Raw genomic sequence first — 18,551 nt, 5'->3', positions numbered from 1 at the left:
ATGAGAAGAGGGGGGCATGGAATCCCTGTTCTTGGGATTGGGGGGGTCAGGGTGGTGAGTCCCCCTACTGATCAGACTTTTCACCTACATGGTGTTAAATTCAATCTTGGCAATACCCCTTTAAACAGAACTTAAAGGGGTATTCCCATCTCATACATTTATAGCATATACATAGGAAGATGCTGTGCCACAACATCGCTGACACAGAATGGAAACGTAGCTGCAATGCTCTCCACATATGTCTATGGGAGTTATAGGAATAGCTGAGCCTGTGTCCATTGTGGAATTGTTATTCTAGCAGAACCAGCCTTATCTTGTGTATTCTGATTGAAGCAGCAGGAAGTGTCCCGTTATCTGAGCTCACCAGGGCCACCTTATCAGCGGCCTCCTTCTTTCTCCACTTACATCACTCAAATCTGGGAGTTTGTAACAGGAAGCCAATGTAATTGCAGTGAATTAATCTCATTAGGTTGGAATTTATATTCTGGCTTGCGTTTCCCAAAGTAAATGTTCACACAGTCCCCTTGGCACAGTTTTGATTCTCACATGATCTCGCTATGTTCAATAATGCAGGAATGGACCTCCTTTGTTGGATACTTCACATCACTTTCTAATCAACTTTAGCATTCCAGTTTTTCACCATTTTCAGTTGTCTGCTTGCTGTCAGTGAATGAAAGCACTCTGGTTTTGTATCCTGAGGCTGTAAACCATTCCTGACATTTCTCGAAGGTTTGTTATAGTCGTATCAAGTACAGACAGTCCTCGTCTCTTTCTGAATTGGGCTGATACATTTTACTTGTACTGTTTGTATCAAACAGGGCTGGAGAAGAGATTAGTGCTGCTGATGTGACAAGGAGAGGATACAATTGTAGCTGTGTGAGGTCTTACACCCTCTAGAGGTCATGTGTGAAATTACAGTTTCAGATGGTCATACTGGTTAGACGGCGTCAGGGCTGATAACTAGGCATCTCTCCAGGGTCTACACGGTGATGAATAATACGTAATGTTGAGTGCTATATCGGGTTTGGTATCTAATTAACCCCACGCCCCACAGAGAGCATTATCTCATGTAGAATCCCAGTTCTAGTCAAACCACTTTTGCCTGATTTTAAGCAGTTCTTACAAACGTGAATGGAAGCAGCCACATGGCAGTCTTAGACCGCCTGCACACGGCAGAGCCAGATTCCGCATGCGGGTTCCCGCAGCAGATTCCGGCTCTGACCGCAACAGTCGACTCTGCGTACCTGTGTTTTCTCATCTTTTTCTGTACTGCGGATGATCGCACATGCACAGTACAGATGGTTTTATCAAATGTTTATTTTTTTTTTCCACGCCGTTGCTGGGCGATGCCGCAAAATCCATGACCTGTCCGCAATGTTAATTATCGATGGGCCACAGTTCAGACTTTAATGGAAGAGGTCCGTGTGGAAGCCGAGCAAAAATAGAGCATTTTGCGGGTTTTTAAAAAATAAAAATAAAAAAAAAATTATTTATTTATTTTTTCTTCTGCTTGTGGAAACCACAATTGGGTTTCTGCAACTGTGCGGGAAGAATTGATTTCCCATAGCATGCTATGGACTGCATTTGTTGCTGATTCGTTGTGCGGACGCCCGCCACAAAAAATCCATTAATGTGCAGGCGGCCTTGGTTATTTACACTCCAGTCACATTCCAAGCTGCATCCAAATTTCTATTGAGTTCACAGAATGCACCATAACTGGAGCGCAATAACTGGTGAGACAAGTAGTTTTTTTTTGTTTTTTTACGCTAACTGTACAGCGCCGGGTGTGAACGCGTCTCATGCAACGCAGCCAAGCTTGATCCTTATAAATATTGACTGATCATTGTAGTAAGTTTGACACCGTGTCATACAACCAGTTTCTTGTACTTTACAGGGAATTCACAATGGCAGAAATAGAGCACTTTGTGGACCCCACTGAGAAGATTCACCCCAAATTTGAGAATGTGGCTGACCTGAACATCCTCTTGTATTCCTCCAAAGCTCAGCTCAGCGGGGAGTCTGCTAAAAAAATGAGACTCGGGGATGCCGTAGAACAGGTAAGTCATTATGTCATAAACAGGTGCATACTAGATTCTACGGTTGCTGATAGAGAAATTTGACTTTTCTACTTTGTCGCTGACCGCAGGGCGTCATCAATAACTCTGTCCTGGGATACTTCATTGGAAGGATCTACCTGTACCTCACTAAAGTCGGCATCTCTCCGGAGAAGCTGAGATTCCGGCAGCACATGGAGAATGAGATGGCGCACTACGCCTGTGACTGCTGGGATGCTGAGTCTAAAACCTCCTATGTGAGTATGAAAATTTTAAAAAATCCACTTAAGGGGGTTGTCTGAGACTTTTACTCAGGAGTCCCTACTGATTGCGAGACCTGCTGTCAGTGCAGAAAGCTCTGGCAGCAGATAGCATTGTTAACATTACAGCATGTGGTTTGGTGCTACTACAGGCACCGCTCCCATCGAACTCAGTGGGACCTGTGCGTGTCTGTAGTACCAAACTGAGCCCCTGCAATATGGACAGAGCTGTCTGCATCACAGCCTGGCAATCGGCTGCTTGGCGTTGATTCTGATCGGTGGACCCCTACCATTCAAATATTGATGACTTAAGTAAAAGTGGCAAGCAACCTATTTTAATAACTTGCACATTATCAGCCACTCGGTATCACACTGCTGGGAAAGTGGGGGCTGATTTCTGCAGGAGAAATGGTTACACAATTGCATTAGAACTGAAAGGGCGTCTATATAACACACAGGCGTACCAGGTACCCCACAAGAGGAAGACTGTCATTGTAAAATAGCCAATCCCTTTAATGAAGAGCCCAAAAACAAAGCTCACTTCACTGACCAGCTTACTGAGTTCACTCCTAATCTGTCTGATAGCCTGTGCTATGGCTGCCATGTCCACGGTCTTGTAGTGGGGATCATATATTTATATTATCACATCCATAACTGGTGCTTAGATGCCTCGTGTCCTGATTCTTCCCGATATAGAACTAAAATGGTAGTTTTCCTTGAGCAATGTCTCCATCTAGTGGTCAGTGAGACATATTGCGATGCATGCCTAACTGCTAGTTTTTGCACAGGGTTTTTCTGTCTACTGGTTTGCCCGCTCACCCAGCACTTGACCTGGCTTTAATCTGTGTATTTCCATTCACCAGCACCCTATAACTTTCGGTTATTTTACCTGTGCTGCCTTCCATTCTGGTCAGATGCTCATCAAGCCCTGAGTGACCACATAGTATCTTCCTGGTTGCTTTTAATACCCTGCCTCTATTATAAAATTCTGTTTTGTGCAGTCTACCGACACCTTTTTGACTCCTTTTTTCCTTTCCTAGGGATGGATAGAAATTGTTGGCTGTGCCGATCGTTCCTGTTATGATCTTTCTTGCCATGCCAGAGCTACAAAAGTGCCACTTGTCGCTGAGAAACCTCTTAAAGAACCCATATCCTTCCTGAGACTTAGAACTGGAGCGCAGTGTTTCACGAATTACCGCATTTGAACAGTAAAACCTGCGTTCGGCTTCCTTCAGAGCAGAAATCTCCCAGCATTTCCTAATTGCTCTGATGATTTGCATTGTGTGATTTCTACGCCTGTGCGGTACAGTCATCTGATGGGGGACAAGATTAAGATTCTCCCTGCATTATGAGCTTGTCTGAAGACAAGCTTGCTGACTGTTTTTAGTGCTAACCATCAGAATAGTCAGCTCAGCTGTGACTATAATACTACCGCAGCACAGGATTAGTACGAGTTGAAAAGGGGGTGAAAGAAAAACAAATTTTAAAAAACTGCTCCATGTCTTTGATGGGTTACAATGGACGGAGGCTTTGAGGTTAACTTCTGGCAAAAATTATAGGGAAGAATGAATCTTTTCTGGTCACAATTTGTACCAAAAATTACAGAAGTAATACAAGCCATCTCTGTGGAGCTGGGATGATCTAGTCAATGCCAAGACATTACAGTCTAGTATTGTCATTATATATTTTGCCTGCAGGTGGCGATACAACATTATTATATTCGTCGCTTAGGGTAGACCTCTTGAATTACTTTTACCACTATAGTAAACGCCTGATGTGGCTCATAGAATATTTTGATCCTGTATGTAGGTGAACCTCAGTCAGTGACTACATTGGACGCAATACACATATGCAAATTTTTTCTAGTTTCTGTCCATTTCCTTAACTTCATCTCACAAAACCATAAATGTTGTCCAGTTTGAGGCTAATAAGGGAGCGATCGGCAAGGCGTACAAAAAAGACGCCAAACTAGTAATGGAATATCTCGCCATTTGTGATGCCTGTTACGTCTCAGAGATGGAGAAGCTTCTCGTGGATAAAGGGTGAGTGCTTCCCAGACCAAGTAGGGGAGGAGGGGGGTGAGCATGCTCTTAAAGAAAATGTCCTGGGGCTAAAACTTTTAGTATACACTCAGCGACTGGTTATAAAATAATAAACCAGCGTATTCCTGACATCTTTCTGCACATGCGTGCCAGACGTCATAAGTCGGGTGCGTGCACAAGAGGGCTCACACCCCGGGAAATTTAAAACCCCTCTTCTCCCTACCAGCATGTGTTGCCGGGACCAGAGAGATGTCACTGGGAGCCGCTGTATGCAGTCATGTAAAGTTAAAAAAAAATATCCATGAGGGGAGATGAAATTACATACGTAAGCCCCCTGGATTTATCGGTGGATTTTGCCGCGGCTTCTGCATGCGCGCCCATTGCCAAAATGGTGGACACATGCGCAAAAGCTGCGGATTGCTGGGGTTATTTAAAATCTCCCTCCTCCTGGCTACAAAACATGGCCGAGATGCTGGAGAGGAGATGCAGCATAAACGATGGGTAAGATTGCTGATCGTTCAGTGTAAATAGCAGTCGTTCAGTACTGAACGGCCGCTATGTTAAGTCAATGGAGAGGGGCGGGGGAGCGCCAGGACCGAAATTTCCTGCAGCCTCCCCACTGTGAGCCAGCGATACTAGCCCCTGTGCAGCAACATGAGAGCGAGTATGTCCGGAGACGATTGTCAGAAAAGTGGTGTGGCCAACTCTTTGGCCAGGTCCAGAGGGTCACTTTTAAGTGCTTTACAAATAACCACCTGCTGATTTGGTATGAGACTGATTTAGTTGCTTGATTATCTGGCTTTCCGGATTATCAGGTGCCAGAATAAATGTGTTACTGTGTACTGTATATCATATTTGTTCCTGGTTTTTCATTGCTTTCTTCATCTGTTGACTTTAGTTTCTCTCTTTCAGGGAATTCACTATTGAAACAGAAGGGAAAACTTTTCAACTGACAAAAGACATGGTCGGGGTGAAGAAATTTCAGAAAACGATACATGGTAGAGTAATGGGTTTTGCCTTTTAACTGCACTAGTGTGATGTCCCAGCGGATCAGCACACTCATATCCTGAAATGCTCTGTGATTGTCATTCCAGCTTCCTCCACCTTCCATAATGTAATGCAGACACCCCAGCCACCGCTCAGGCCAAAATGAATGGAGTGGGTGGCTGCACATGTGCACTACTGCTCCATTTACTTCAATGGGACTTCCGGAGATGGCTGATCTAGCTGTTTACACCAATCCCATTGAAGTGAAGGGAGTGACCACCTGCTCCATTTACTTTGGGACTGAACTACGGCTGGGGGTGTCTGAATGATGGGTAAAACCACCCCCCACCAGCTGCTGCTGTGCTGCCCACCCATCCACCTATTCTACCCGCTCTTTAAATGGGTTATCCAGGAATTTTTAAAGCTCACCCGGATAATAGTGGGGCCAGAATAGCCTCTTCTGTCTACGTTCCGACAAGTGTTCACATGGTATTGTGGCCCCATTGTTCTCTGTGATATCATTGCTGAGGTGCTTACTGTGGGCTCGTTATAATAACTAAGCCAACCCCTCTATCTTTGTATCGGCCATGATTGAAGGGCACCGGCTTATTTATTATATTGAACCAACAGCCAGGATCTCAGTGATGACTTCACCTACAACGAGGAGCTGCCAAACCACGTCTGTCGGAACTCGGATAGAAGTGGCTGCTCCGACTCCAATACTGTCTTAAAGGGGTTATCCAGGGATTTACTTACCCAAACTCCCGGACTCCCTGCAGCTCCTGCACCCTAAAGGGGTACTGGCTATAGTTCATGAATGATGTATCAGAGAGTGTGTTAATCTCTCCTCTAGCAGCAAACTTCACCTCTTTACTGTGAAAGAAGGGGTGTGAGCTGTTAATATTTAAAGGGGTTGTCCAGTGTAAGCACCATATACACAGGAAGATTATTGCGCAAAATCTGATTATTGCGCCAAATACGCGATAACCGGCGTATCTAAATGCAAAGCCATCGTGCACGGTTCAATCATTGCCGCTTCGCTCACTTCTCGCTGCGTCTAAACGCATAGAATGTTAAGCACTGAGCGATTAGCAGAGATGATCTGCTTGTCTAAATGTTCTGCATGAGCACCGGGCGGTGACGTCATCCGCGTGTGCAGATCATCGAGCTGACAGCCGTCCCGTGTAAACTCAGTATTAGGAAACCCTTTTCCATAGACCCTAAAGTGGGGAGGGAGTGGGGGGGGTCGGTCTATTTAATTGGTGGTTGTGAGAAAAGTAATTGATTTGCCTGATAACCCTCGAACGGTTACATTTCTGGTTACCCACAATCCCATACTGTGTGCACGAATCTCGTTATTACTCCCATCCTTTAAATACTTGCTGAGCCCCCCCTCCTTCCCCCCTCTGTCCTTCAAAATCCCCTTGAACAAATAAACCGCTTGGCATCCTTGTGCCCGGGTTTCCAGGCTCGTGGCATTCTGCGTTGGCGCCCGTAGACTGTTATGATCAGAAGAAAAATAAACTGGTAAATTGTGCTGACCCCGCATCCCACGCTCGCCGCTCTCTGCTGAGAACCTTCACTGCACAAGAACGTTTCAATGCAGCATTTAGCCGTCTCCATGGAAACTGCCAGGGACGGCATCCGGGGTCGACATCTCCAGCACATAAAGAGCTCGCAGAAGAACAACTAATTTACGAGAGAAATAAATAAAAATTTTAATATGCATTTAATTTCCATATGAATTCTGAAGCAATCGGTACGGCCGTCCCAAAGCCTGAGGCTGCACTACTGAGATTGTGATTACTGTCAGGTGCAATTCACATCACCGTCCACCTCCTAACTGGCTGGAATATTGACTGTAATGAACGTTGATGCAGCTGACACAAATCGGGAGACGTTGTCAGTCTCAGTAGTGCAGCCTCAGGCTTTGGGCTTGTACCTGCAATCCCTGGCCTGCTCCGTCTCCATTCACTTCTGTGGGATATTACAGGTGCAATAATTGCTGGGACAACAGTTAAGGACTGCTCATAAAGTCCAGGCAGTCCTTATCTACGACAGTTTAGAAGGTTCCTGCAGAGAATCCGCCTAAAGCCCTCTCCGCTGTGCAGGAGCTCCTGATCTAAAGATCTTGACAGTTCAGATCATAGAGCTTTGCCTGGAGACCAATCAGCATGGTCTCCAGGCTTGTGATGACTGTGACAGCCAAGCACAGCTGCGCCCTCCACCTCCATCTCGGAAGCCAGTCGGCTTATCTGCTGGCATCTGTGCATGTAGCTATGTGACCCAGCTCTTCCAAGATAGCTGAGGTCACACAGCTCTGCCCAGAGACCCCCAGTGACTGGTCTCTGGGCATGTAATGGCAGGGAGAACAAGTCACAGCAATCGCAGTAAAGTTTAATTGTAAATTAAAAACTTTTATGAAAGTTTGCATTCTCTCCCCCTCCTGGCAGGGAGGGTTAGGCTCCCCACCATTGTCTCGTGTAAAAGAACCCTTCCTTCTTACATCCTTTTGAAGTTAGTGTTTCCGGTGGGTCTTGTCTGGGATGGCCGGTTGCACACTTGTCAGCTCTCTGTTAATTGATTTTTTTTTTTTTTCCCCTCTTGTGCTTTTCAGTTGAGGAAGTTGTACCAAATGTAATTGAGCCCTCATTTGGTCTCGGAAGAATCATGTACACAGTTTTCGAGCACACATTCCAGGTCCGACAAGGGGATGAGCAGAGGACGGTAAGGAGATCGCCGCTGATTCTAAATTGGGGAAGGACAGATTTAAAAAAAAAAAAATAGATCTGTAAATCTGTTTCTAATTTTGCCGTCCGTTACAGCTTCCATGTAGAATTGTCACCAGGCTTTACCAACTTCCTGAATGACAGTTTTACTTAAAGCTAGGACTGGACAAGTCAATTAATGCGATTAATCGCCATTTTACTGATGCACAGTTCTAACCTTCAGCAGCATCATGGAACTGATATTCTCCCCTCCCCTTGTGAACGGGACTGATATTGGGCTAGGCGGAAGCAGGGGGGTGTGCAGAGCACTGGATGCTACTAAGCCGGAAGCAGGGGTGTGTGCAGAGCACTGGATGTCACTAAGCCGGAAGCAGGGGGGTGTGCAGAGCACTGGATGTTTCTAAGCCAGAAGCAGGGGGGTGTGCAGAGCACTGGATGTTACTAAGCCGGAAGCAGGGGGGTGTGCAGAGCACTGGATGCTACTAAGCCGGAAGCAGGGGGGTGTGCAGAGCACTGGATGTTACTAAGCCGGAAGCAGGGGGGTGTGCAGAGCACTGGATGTTACTAAGCCAGAAGCAGGGGGGTGTGCAGAGCACTGGATGTTACTAAGCCGGAAGCAGGGGGGTGTGCAGAGCACTGGATGCTACTAAGCCGGAAGCAGGGGGGTGTGCAGAGCACTGGATGTTACTAAGCCGGAAGCAGGGGGGTGTGCAGAGCACTGGATGTTACTAAGCCGGAAGCAGGGGGGTGTGCAGAGCACTGGATGTTACTAAGCCGTGTATAAGTGTGGACCAGTATGTGGGAGGTGTGATGGGTGTGGGTAGTACAAGGGCTAGGATGACTGCAGGGTGTGTGCATAGTTCATTAGGGGGCTGTGAGAACTGCGAAGGGGATCATCTTCATGCGTATAGAACTAAAGTTTGTATACCATTCTTTTACATAAGGGAATCGTCTACACAAGTCCTCGGTAAGTAGAGATTATCAGAATTGTCCCGTTCAGTTCTCAGGATTATATATGAAGAGATTCCTGTGTATACGATTCCTGTAGGTAAAAGAAAAAGTCTTGATTCTTTAGCCAAAAAAAAAGTAAATTGACGTTAAGGCCCGTTTCACGCGGGCTACAAAAGCGCAGGATTTTGTAGTGATACAACATTGCTACAAAACGCATGTATGGGAAGCTGATGGTTTCCAAGGGGTTCTTTCAGGCTACAAAACATCTCATTTGAAAGAACTCATTGGAAACAATGGGCTGTACATACATGGGTTTTGTAGCGATGTTGCATCGCATGAGCAGCATGTAGTGTGTTAGGGCTCTTCCACACTGGCAGTAGATTTTCCTGCGATGCGAGAGTGAGTGGAAACACATGATGTTGAAACCAATTTTCAATGGTTTCTTTCTCATTTGCAATGTTTTCACACACTCTTAAGTTGCGCTAAAAAAAATCTGCAGTATCGTCCATTGTTTTCAATGGGACAGGCCCCATTAAAATCAATGGGAGAAGATGGCAAAAGAGCTGTGGAATACCCCGTAGGGAGGAGTGGGGCGGAGCTGCATTGATTCTTGTACGTATCTCCCCATATTTGGAGACTGGGTGGGACTAGAGGGCTTCCCTGAGAGTGGGGGGTGGGGCGAGAGGGCGTATTTTAGGGAAAAATCACTGAGAACCCCTCTAGTCCTGCCCCTATCTCTCCACATATGGGGAGATCTGTAAGAGATCCCCTGTAGCTCCACACCCCTCTCTCTCCTCGCTATAGGGAATTCCAAAGCTCTTTCGCAATCTTCTCCCATTGAAAATAATGGGTGATATCGCAGATTTTTTTTTTTTGCGCAGCTTGGCTTGAGTGAAAATATCGCAAATGAGAATGAAACTATTGAAAAGCATGCATTTTCACTCGCTCTCACATCACAAGACAATCTATCGCCAGTGTGGAAGAGCCCTTAGACTGACAACTCGTAGTAATACACCTGCACATCACTTAGTCGGAGAATGGCCATATCCGTTTGTCCAGGCCCGGAGGGTTGCTTTAAATGTTTCTATGGACTCTTCTTGCTCTCCTGCATTATCATCATTAATGGGTCAGGTAAAAGATACGCCCATTACACTGGTTGGTTGAGGATTACTTTGGGTCAGCGGTTACTCAGATTGCTTTGTGTTGGGTTATTATTACATGGTGACTATTGATCTTGCGTAACTACAGCCAGTAACTAACTTTTCTTTGTTTTTTCTCTCCTTTTTAGTATTTTAGTTTTCCAGCAATCGTAGCGCCATACAAGTGTTCGGTGCTCCCACTAAGCCAAAATCAGGAGTTCATGCCTTTTGTCAAGGAGCTGTGTAAGTGTCTGCAGATGTCATCCCCTGTGATGAGGAATAGATTCTTCAGTGGGAATTAGAGGGGAATGGCCCAAAAAGTGATCTTCTGCAGTGTGATAGAAATGTAGCGGAAGATCACTGCAGTCCATGCATCTTGGTGGACCTCACCGATATCTGGAACTATATATTGCATGAGAGTCCTTGAATGCTATCAACAATTTACTGTGTTCCATCCTATTTTCCTCTACTAGCGGGTTTTCCTGAAAATAAGACCCTGTCTTATATTAATTTTTGCCTCAAAAGAAGCACAGGGTCTTAACGAGCAGCCGGTGTTTGGGTCCCCCGCGCTGGTCTCCGTCGCCGCTGCAGGCTTCTGTGTCTTCTGGCACGCTGACAGCAGTTCTTCCTGGTAAAGGGGCTTGAATACCCCGCCTCCAGCAAGCTGATGTTCTGATTGGTTAATCCAGCACCAGGTCAGCCAATTAAAGCCGATGCTTGATTAACCAATCACAGCCATTCATTGAATGACATTGAATGGCTGTGATTGGTTAATCGAGTGCCAGCTCTCATTGGCTGACATACCGCCCAATTAACCAATTAGAGCATAAGCTTGCTGGAAGCGGAGGTATTCAAGCCCCGCTACAAGGAAGAACTGTTCTGTCTGCGTGCTGGAGGACACGGGAGACTGCAGCAGCGCCGCAGCCCAGCACAAGGAACATGGACGCCAGTTGCTAGGTGAGTATTTTTTTTTTGCTGTAGTGTAGCTAGGTCTTATTTTCGGGGAGGGTGTATATTTCTGTATATTATATGATATATTAAATGGTACCATTAAAAAAAATACAACTAGTCCCGCAAAAAATAAGCTTTCTACAGCTACGTCGACAGATAACTTAGAGTTAAATCTTCAGGATTTGTTATGAATAGATGATTGGCGGGGGTCCACCACTTGAGATTGTTGTCCTCGGGCCTGCTGGACAGAACTGGAAGTAGATAACGCTGTCTGTATCGCTGTGGCCCAGTTAGACAAATTCTGAAGATAGGTCATGAATACTAAAAGTCCAAGAGAGAACCCTTTAGTTGGTCTGCTGCTCAGGATCCCTGACGATCAGTTGATCCCTAGGCCTGCTGTCAGTCTGGATGGAACTGTCAACATTGTAGCAGCCCGGTTTAGTACTACAGTCACGGTTCTGTTGAATTTAAAAGCAGCTGTGCCCTGTGGTACTAAACCGGGCCACAGCGATACAGACAGCGCTATCTGCTTCCAGTCCTGTCTGTGCTGACAGCAGGCCTGGGGACAGCAATCCCATGTGAGTGGACTCCAGCCAATCCATTGAGGATAGGTCATCAAATAGTAAAAGTTCTGAAGAATCCCTTTAAACTCTTTTTGAGACTTTTCAGAAGATGGCATTGGTGGGCTGCCCGAGCTTATGGGGGCGCAGACATTTTTTTTTTCCACAGAAGAGTTAAGTAAAGTGCCACAGTGCATTGTCTGCATGGCAGCCGTTTTATATATTGTCACTCCATTCACATCCAGAGCAGCATCCAATGTTAAGCTGGCTGCTACTTGGTATCTATCATGCTTGTACTGACTCAGATGGCACAGCCACAAATAACATAGCTGACCCGATAAAACATGGTGCAGTCTGGTGCAGCAGAAGTATTTTTATTCTTTTTTTTTTTTTTTTATCCTCTTAGTTTTTACTTTAATGAAATAATGTTCTGAGCGGCCCGCTGTAACCCCATATATCTAACAGCGCTCCGTAGTATACGACCCGTTCTGCTTTGCACCCGAGTTGCAGGAAGAGCTGAAGTTCTGCAGCCCTAGGGCTAACTGCAAAACAGCAGAATTGTGAATGCAGCTCTGGATGTGCCTGGAATCGTCCTCCATATTAACATTTGCCTTTCTCTGCAGCTGAAGCTTTAACCAGAAACGGGGTGTCACATAAAGTAGATGACTCGTCTGGATCCATCGGGAGGCGTTATGCCCGCACAGATGAAATCGGGGTTGCCTTTGGTGTCACAATAGACTTCGACACAGTGAATCGAACTCCACATACAGCCACGCTCCGAGACCGCGACACAATGCGACAGATCAGGGCTGAGGTAATGACGTTCTGCCGTTTGTTAAAGTGCATCTGATGGTGGTGAGCCACACTGAACAACTTTTTGACTATTAGAAAGCTTCTGCCCTGAGTGTTATGTGACCTGGAAGCAGTAACATGTGACTTAGATAATCTCCACCCACATATTTCTTAAAGTGACAGTAACCCTAGAAATGAAGTTAAGCTGAATACAAACGTGCCTCTTTGCGGAGAACAACCTGTCCATTTCGTTTTGAATCTGTGGCTAATTTTATTATGCTGCTTGGTTGAAAGTGATAGGGCTTCACTGAGGTCTGATATCACAGCCAGATCGATGGTTGAAGGTTCCTGCTGCAGCAAGCTGCCTCCCAGCCCATAGATCTGTCAGTTCCAAGGTCTTGGAGAAGACGTCTAATGAAGTTCCCTTTTTTAAACTTGAAGTATTGTAGATTTATAACACCAGTCTCTGTATTTTTCCAGATTTCTGAACTCCCAGGGATTGTCCGAGACTTGGCCAACGGTTTCCTCACTTGGACGGAGGTGGAAAAGAAATATCCCGTATTTGAAGGACAGGAGACTGGAAAGAAGGAGACGACAGAAGAATAATAGGAATACGGAGCCACTTTTTACCGTCAATGTTAATAAACGTTTTATCTAATTGACAATTAAGGGAACAGGCATTGTGCGATGCTTACAGGGATTCTCCTTAACGGTCACTTCCATTCCCAAGTTCTGTCATTAAACAGTGTATAATGCTCATTGCTGTCTGGTGGTCTGCGATCAATTGTTACGGGGGGAGGAGGGAGTAGCGTTACAACTGTGTGGTACACTTCTTCTAGTTTGGCAACCTAATCTTTATAGTTCCAGCATGGTGACGTAATTTTCATGGCTTTTTTTTGTCTATGAAATCAAGCTATATGAAAGGTTATATTGGTGGGTAGGGAAAAAATCGGGGGGTTTGATAAGAGCTCCATAGAGTAAAGCTGGCCGTATCATTAGGTTGCTGGTCCTATTGAAATCAATCTATCTAATGTGTATGGGGAAATCCAAACTCTCTCCCCCATCTGCAGATGTTGAGGAGGGGAGAATTGGGTAGTTGGATTTCAATATGTCCAACCTTTTTGTTATAAGTGTAGATTAGCTGCCAACCAAGATGTCCTGTAATGTCTTAGACCCCATTTACACTGAAAGATGATCGTTCAAACGACCGTTTGAGTGACAGTTTTGAGCGATCATCTTTGCATAGCCTATAGTAGCTAATTAGCTACTAAAGAGCTATGCAGGTGGAGTGGGACACTGCTGCTATTACTTGGTGAATGCAGCTGTTTTGCATAAGCAAACAGCTGCATTGTTCTTTGTGCTTTATAGCTCGCATTCCGCTGTGAACTACCAGCGGGACACGAGCTGAAAGAATCCTATCAGCACTGCTGACTGTGATAACAGCCTGCACCGCTGATAAGAGTTCATAGCTCAATTCTAGTTTTTTAGGAACGAATCGTGCACGAAAACCGCATGATGTCCGTACATTTAGATGCAGCGGTTATCGCTTAGAAGATGGCTTTGAGCGGATTTTGTGTGAGAATCATTGTCTAAATGATCCTTTACTCCTCTTTCCCTACTGAGAACACATACAAGCTCTCTAAGCCCAGTGTGCATGGGTAGAAGGGGTCATGATGTAGTACATGTATGGCTATCAAAGATGGCATATGCCTGTCTGGTTAAACTAGACTCCTTTAAATGTGTTTTCTGGGCCTTTACTAATGATAACCTATCTTCACAATAGTTGATCGGCGAGAGTCCGACTCGGGATCTCTGCCGATCAGCTGATGGCCTAAAGATCAACTGATCGTCGGGGATCCTGAGCGGCAGACCTCCGTCGATTTAACTATTGATAACAAATCCTGAAGATAGTTCATCAATAGTAAAAGGAGACTCTCGGTATCTCTGCCGATCAGCTGATGGCAGGACCTGTTTTCAGTGCGGACAGCATGGTAACAGATAACACAATCTATATTGCAATGGCCCAGTTTGGTACTACAGGCACAACCCTGTGGGAACTGTGCCTGCAGTAGCAAACCCAGCTGCGGCAGTATTTACGGCTGCTTCCAGCGATGTCCTCACTGTGACAGCGGGTGCAAAAAAAACTGCGGGGATCCCGAGCGGTGGCCGCCTGCTATCATCGGGATAGGTCATCAATAGATGAAGTGTCGGACCGCTCCTTTAAGTTTAGGGATCTTGGTTTCCTGATATCTTGTTGAAAAATCTCCATATAGGTTGAGATCTCTTATGTAAGGAGCCCGATGTCTTTCTAGCTACCTGTAATTGCCTCCAGACCATGTGTTAGGCCTTCATGCTGTCATCAGCTGCTGGCTGTGGGTCAACAATTACTGCTAATAACAAGTCCTCTCCCTCGGAGCAGCACAGAGTCCGTTAATGGTCAGGCAGCACTGGGAGTGATGGGTGACGGAGGTTGTGGGTCACGTGGCTGCAATGAAAATAATAGGGATATGAATATCAGACATAGATAAATGTTAGAGCTCCACCTAAACTCTGCGTTAGGCCGCGTGCACACGGGCAGGTTGGAGCCCGCAGCGGAATCTGACCCTGTGCCCAACTGGCATCTACATGTACCTGTATTTTCTTTTTTTTTTTTTTGTACTGCGGATGGTCCGCACGGCTTATTTTTTTTAACTCCTGCTTTTCTTGTGGGGTCCGTGGCCTGTTCGCACTGCAAGCCGTCAGACATGCGCAGCACAAATTTTTTTTTCTCCTCTAAACCCCTTTTCCCGCGTGACGCGGAATCGGCGACCTTTCCGCAATATTAATTGCGTTAGGGCCGCGGGTCAATGGAAGCCGTCCGTACAGAATCCGCACAAAAATAGAACATGCGATTACATTTTTATTTATTTTTTTATTTCCGCTCGTGTGCAGGAAAAAACGTTTTTCAATGGCATGCTATGGCCCGGTATTTGCTGCGGAATCTGGAGGTCTGCTCCGGATTCGGCAATGCAAATATGCCCATGCGCAGTTCACTTAGGCCGGCTGCACGATAATCCCGATATAATCCCCCCACTGATCTCCGCTTGATTCCCTTGAGCTGTAGGAAGACGTGCAAGGGATAACATTCATCTCTGTGGTTATAAAACAGACACTAAAGTATAGCTGTGTTAAAACTGACTGGTTAATGTCTTGGGTGAAGTTTCAGCTCCTTGCAAGACTCAACGTGTTATGAGCCTCCAATCAGGTAATAAAGCGTGGTACCTAATTTGATGACCTTCCCTCCCAATTAACCAGAGCAGACGGCCACATCAATTTGGTTAACAAGTCTGTACTGATGTCATAATGTTACATAGGGGCCGAAGCGCATTCCTTATACAGCACCATTGTCATCTATTTAAAAAAAAAACGGTCTTCAGCAAGCGATGTTCAGGGGATTTGGAGTTCTGTACCAGAAAAATGAGAGCATCTCATTAAAACCTTAATTAAAATAGAATTTTAAACCTAATAATGTAATGGTGGAGATTCACATTGCAATTCATTTTTGGTGTTATCACTAGCGTGGCTCCTCCTTTCCTCTCAAGCATCTGTCCACTTGGAGCACCTCTTGTATGAGGTCTCCTGCAGTACAGACTCTTAGGCCGCCTTCACATCGATGCTAAAATTGCACGAGATTTGAGACACACAAATGTGAACCCCCCCCCCCCCATTCTTTTGAATGGGGGTCATACACATGAGCGATGATGCAGGAAACAAATCGTAGAATATGCTATCTAGCTGCGTGATCGCCCTATTGTTGGCAAGCATTGAAAGCAATGGAAGAAACACTGCGATGCTCTACCACGGCTGTGATGGCCAAACCGGAGGATCCCTGCCTCCCCGAAGAGATGCAAGGCTGTTTTGGCATGAAAATGCCTTGCATCTCTGGAGATTTCACATGGTGGGGAGCGCAATATTGGGGAAGGTTCACGGCTCTATATCGTGCTTGCCCGTGTGAAGTTAGCCCTAGGGTGCATTTACATAAAATACTTTCATTTCAATTTCTAACCAATTGCAATATGTTCAGATATTGCACATGAAAAAAAGACAATTGCAATGGATTAATTTACATGAGTGGTTCCCCCCCCCCCCCTTTTTCTTTTTTCGCATTTTCTTGGACCAGTGGTCTAAGATTGAAAAGTTTTAAAATGGTAGAGTTGGAAGGGAGCTCCAGGGTCATCGGGTCCAACCCCCTGCTCAGTGCAAGATTCACTAAATCATCCCAGACAGATATTTGTCCAGCCTTTGTTTGAACACTTCCATTGAAGGAGAACTCACCACCTCCCGTGGCAACCTGTTCTACTCATTGATTACCCTCACTGTCAGAAAGCTTTTTCTAATATGTAATGGGTCTCCCTTTCAGTTTCATCCCATTGCTTCTAGTCTTTCCTTGTGCAAATGAGAATAGTGCTGATCCCTCTGCACTGTGACAGCCCTTCAGATATTTGTAGACAGCTATAGTGTCTCCTCTCAGCCTTCTTATTTGAAAGCTAAACATTCCCAGATCCTTTAACCGTTCCTTATAGGACATGATTTGCCAACCGCTCACCATCTTGGTAACTCTTTACGAACTTGCTCCAGTTTGTTCTTTTTTTTAATTTGGGTGCCCAGAACTGGACACAATATTCCAAATGAGGTCTGAGATGAGTAGAGGGGATAATTACCTCATGTGATCTAGACTCTGTTTCTCTTAATACATCCCAGAATTGTGTTTGCCTTTTTGGCTGCTGCATCACATTGTTGACTCCTGTTCAGTCTGTAATCTATTAGTATACCCAAGTCTTTTTCACATGTGCTGATACTTACCTCAGCTTTCATTCTGTATGTACTTTTTGTAGTACTTTGCATTTCTCCTTGTTAAATACCATTTGGTTAGTTGCTGCCCACTGTTCAAGTTTGTCCAAATCTTTTTGAATCCTCTTTTTTTTTTTTTCTTCAGTGTTAGCCATCCCAACCTTTAGTCATCAGCAATCTTGATCAGTTTCCCCTCAATTCCCTCCTCTAGGTCATTTATAAAAATGTGGAACAACCCTGAGCCCAGGACAGAGCCTTGTGGTACCCCATTGGATACATTCTTTCACTTGGATGTGCAGCCATTCATGACCACTTTTTGAGTACGATCACTCAGCCAGTTGTGAATCCACCTAATTAAATACCATTCTGTTAGTTGCTGCCCACTGTTCAAGCCTATCCAGATCTTTTTGGATTCTCTCTCTTCACTAGTGTTAGCTATCTATCCTAGCTTTGTGTCGTCTGCAAATTTGATTAGTTTCCCCTAGTTTCTCTTAAATGCTTCGCATTCTTCCTTCTTTTGGGGATTCTTAAGATTATCATAGCACAATCATTATTTCGCAAAATCTTCCATCCTTCTTGGACATTTCTGTCCTTAAGAACATCCGGCCATTGGATTCTTCCTACCCTCTTTCTGAGTCCATTAAAATCTGCCTTTCTGAAATCCAACCTTGAGGTCTGAGTCTTCTCAGGTCTTCCTCCCCTGTCTATCCGAAATTCAAGGATAGCCTGCTCACTGCCTCCTAAGGTCCCAGCCAACCTTTCTTCCTCAACCATTTCCTCCCTGTTGGTAAGAATTAGGTCCAAGATCGCAGATCCCCTTGTTTTCTCTTCTACCTTTTGGAAGATAAAGTTGTCAGCAAGAGCTGATAAGAATTTGTTGGATCCATTACTTTTACCTGAGAGAGATTCCCAACAATGTCTGGATAGGTAAAATCTCCCATAATCACTATGTCATGCTTTTTTGAGAGCTTGGCCATCTGATGTAGAAATAGTTCATCAATATCTTCTGCTTGTCCAGGCAGTCTATAGTAAATGCCTACAATGGTGTCCTTTCTATTCTCTCCTTGTATTCTTACCCAAACAGTTTCTACAGAACTACCAGCTCTGAAGCTTGAATCTCGGTGGAGATTAATGTTTTCCTAACATACAACCCAACACCTCCTCCCCTTTTATTAAGGGTGACTGGCTGCACATGGGCAGATTTCCGCCGCGTTGCCCTGCAGCTATTAGGTTCTATTTAACCTAATGGCACAATG

At 45.2% G+C, this 18,551-nt stretch overlaps 1 protein-coding gene across 2 annotated transcripts in view; it reads left to right on the top strand.

Moving 5' to 3' along the window:
* Positions 1-13,224, top strand: part of GARS1 (glycyl-tRNA synthetase 1) — a 39,633-nt gene extending 26,409 nt beyond the window's left edge. Inside the window, exons 9-17 of one of the 2 annotated variants that reach the window (XM_066585500.1) lie at positions 1,895-2,057; positions 2,147-2,311; positions 3,355-3,463; positions 4,212-4,356; positions 5,269-5,354; positions 7,961-8,070; positions 10,312-10,405; positions 12,297-12,487; positions 12,946-13,224. In XM_066585500.1, the coding sequence (XP_066441597.1) occupies positions 1,895-2,057; positions 2,147-2,311; positions 3,355-3,463; positions 4,212-4,356; positions 5,269-5,354; positions 7,961-8,070; positions 10,312-10,405; positions 12,297-12,487; positions 12,946-13,071 (1,189 nt within the window). In that variant the 3' untranslated portion in view covers positions 13,072-13,224. Of the gene's footprint in view, positions 1-1,894; positions 2,058-2,146; positions 2,312-3,354; positions 3,468-4,211; positions 4,357-5,268; positions 5,355-7,960; positions 8,071-10,311; positions 10,406-12,296; positions 12,488-12,945 lie in introns of both variants that reach the window. The other variant, XM_066585501.1, reaches the window with a different exon arrangement.
* The last annotated feature ends 5,327 nt before the right edge of the window (positions 13,225-18,551 follow it).

Source organism: Eleutherodactylus coqui, chromosome 12 (genome assembly GCF_035609145.1).
Source record: "Eleutherodactylus coqui strain aEleCoq1 chromosome 12, aEleCoq1.hap1, whole genome shotgun sequence".
NCBI lineage: Eukaryota > Metazoa > Chordata > Amphibia > Anura > Eleutherodactylidae > Eleutherodactylus > Eleutherodactylus coqui.
This window is presented reverse-complemented; position numbering and strand designations above follow the sequence as displayed.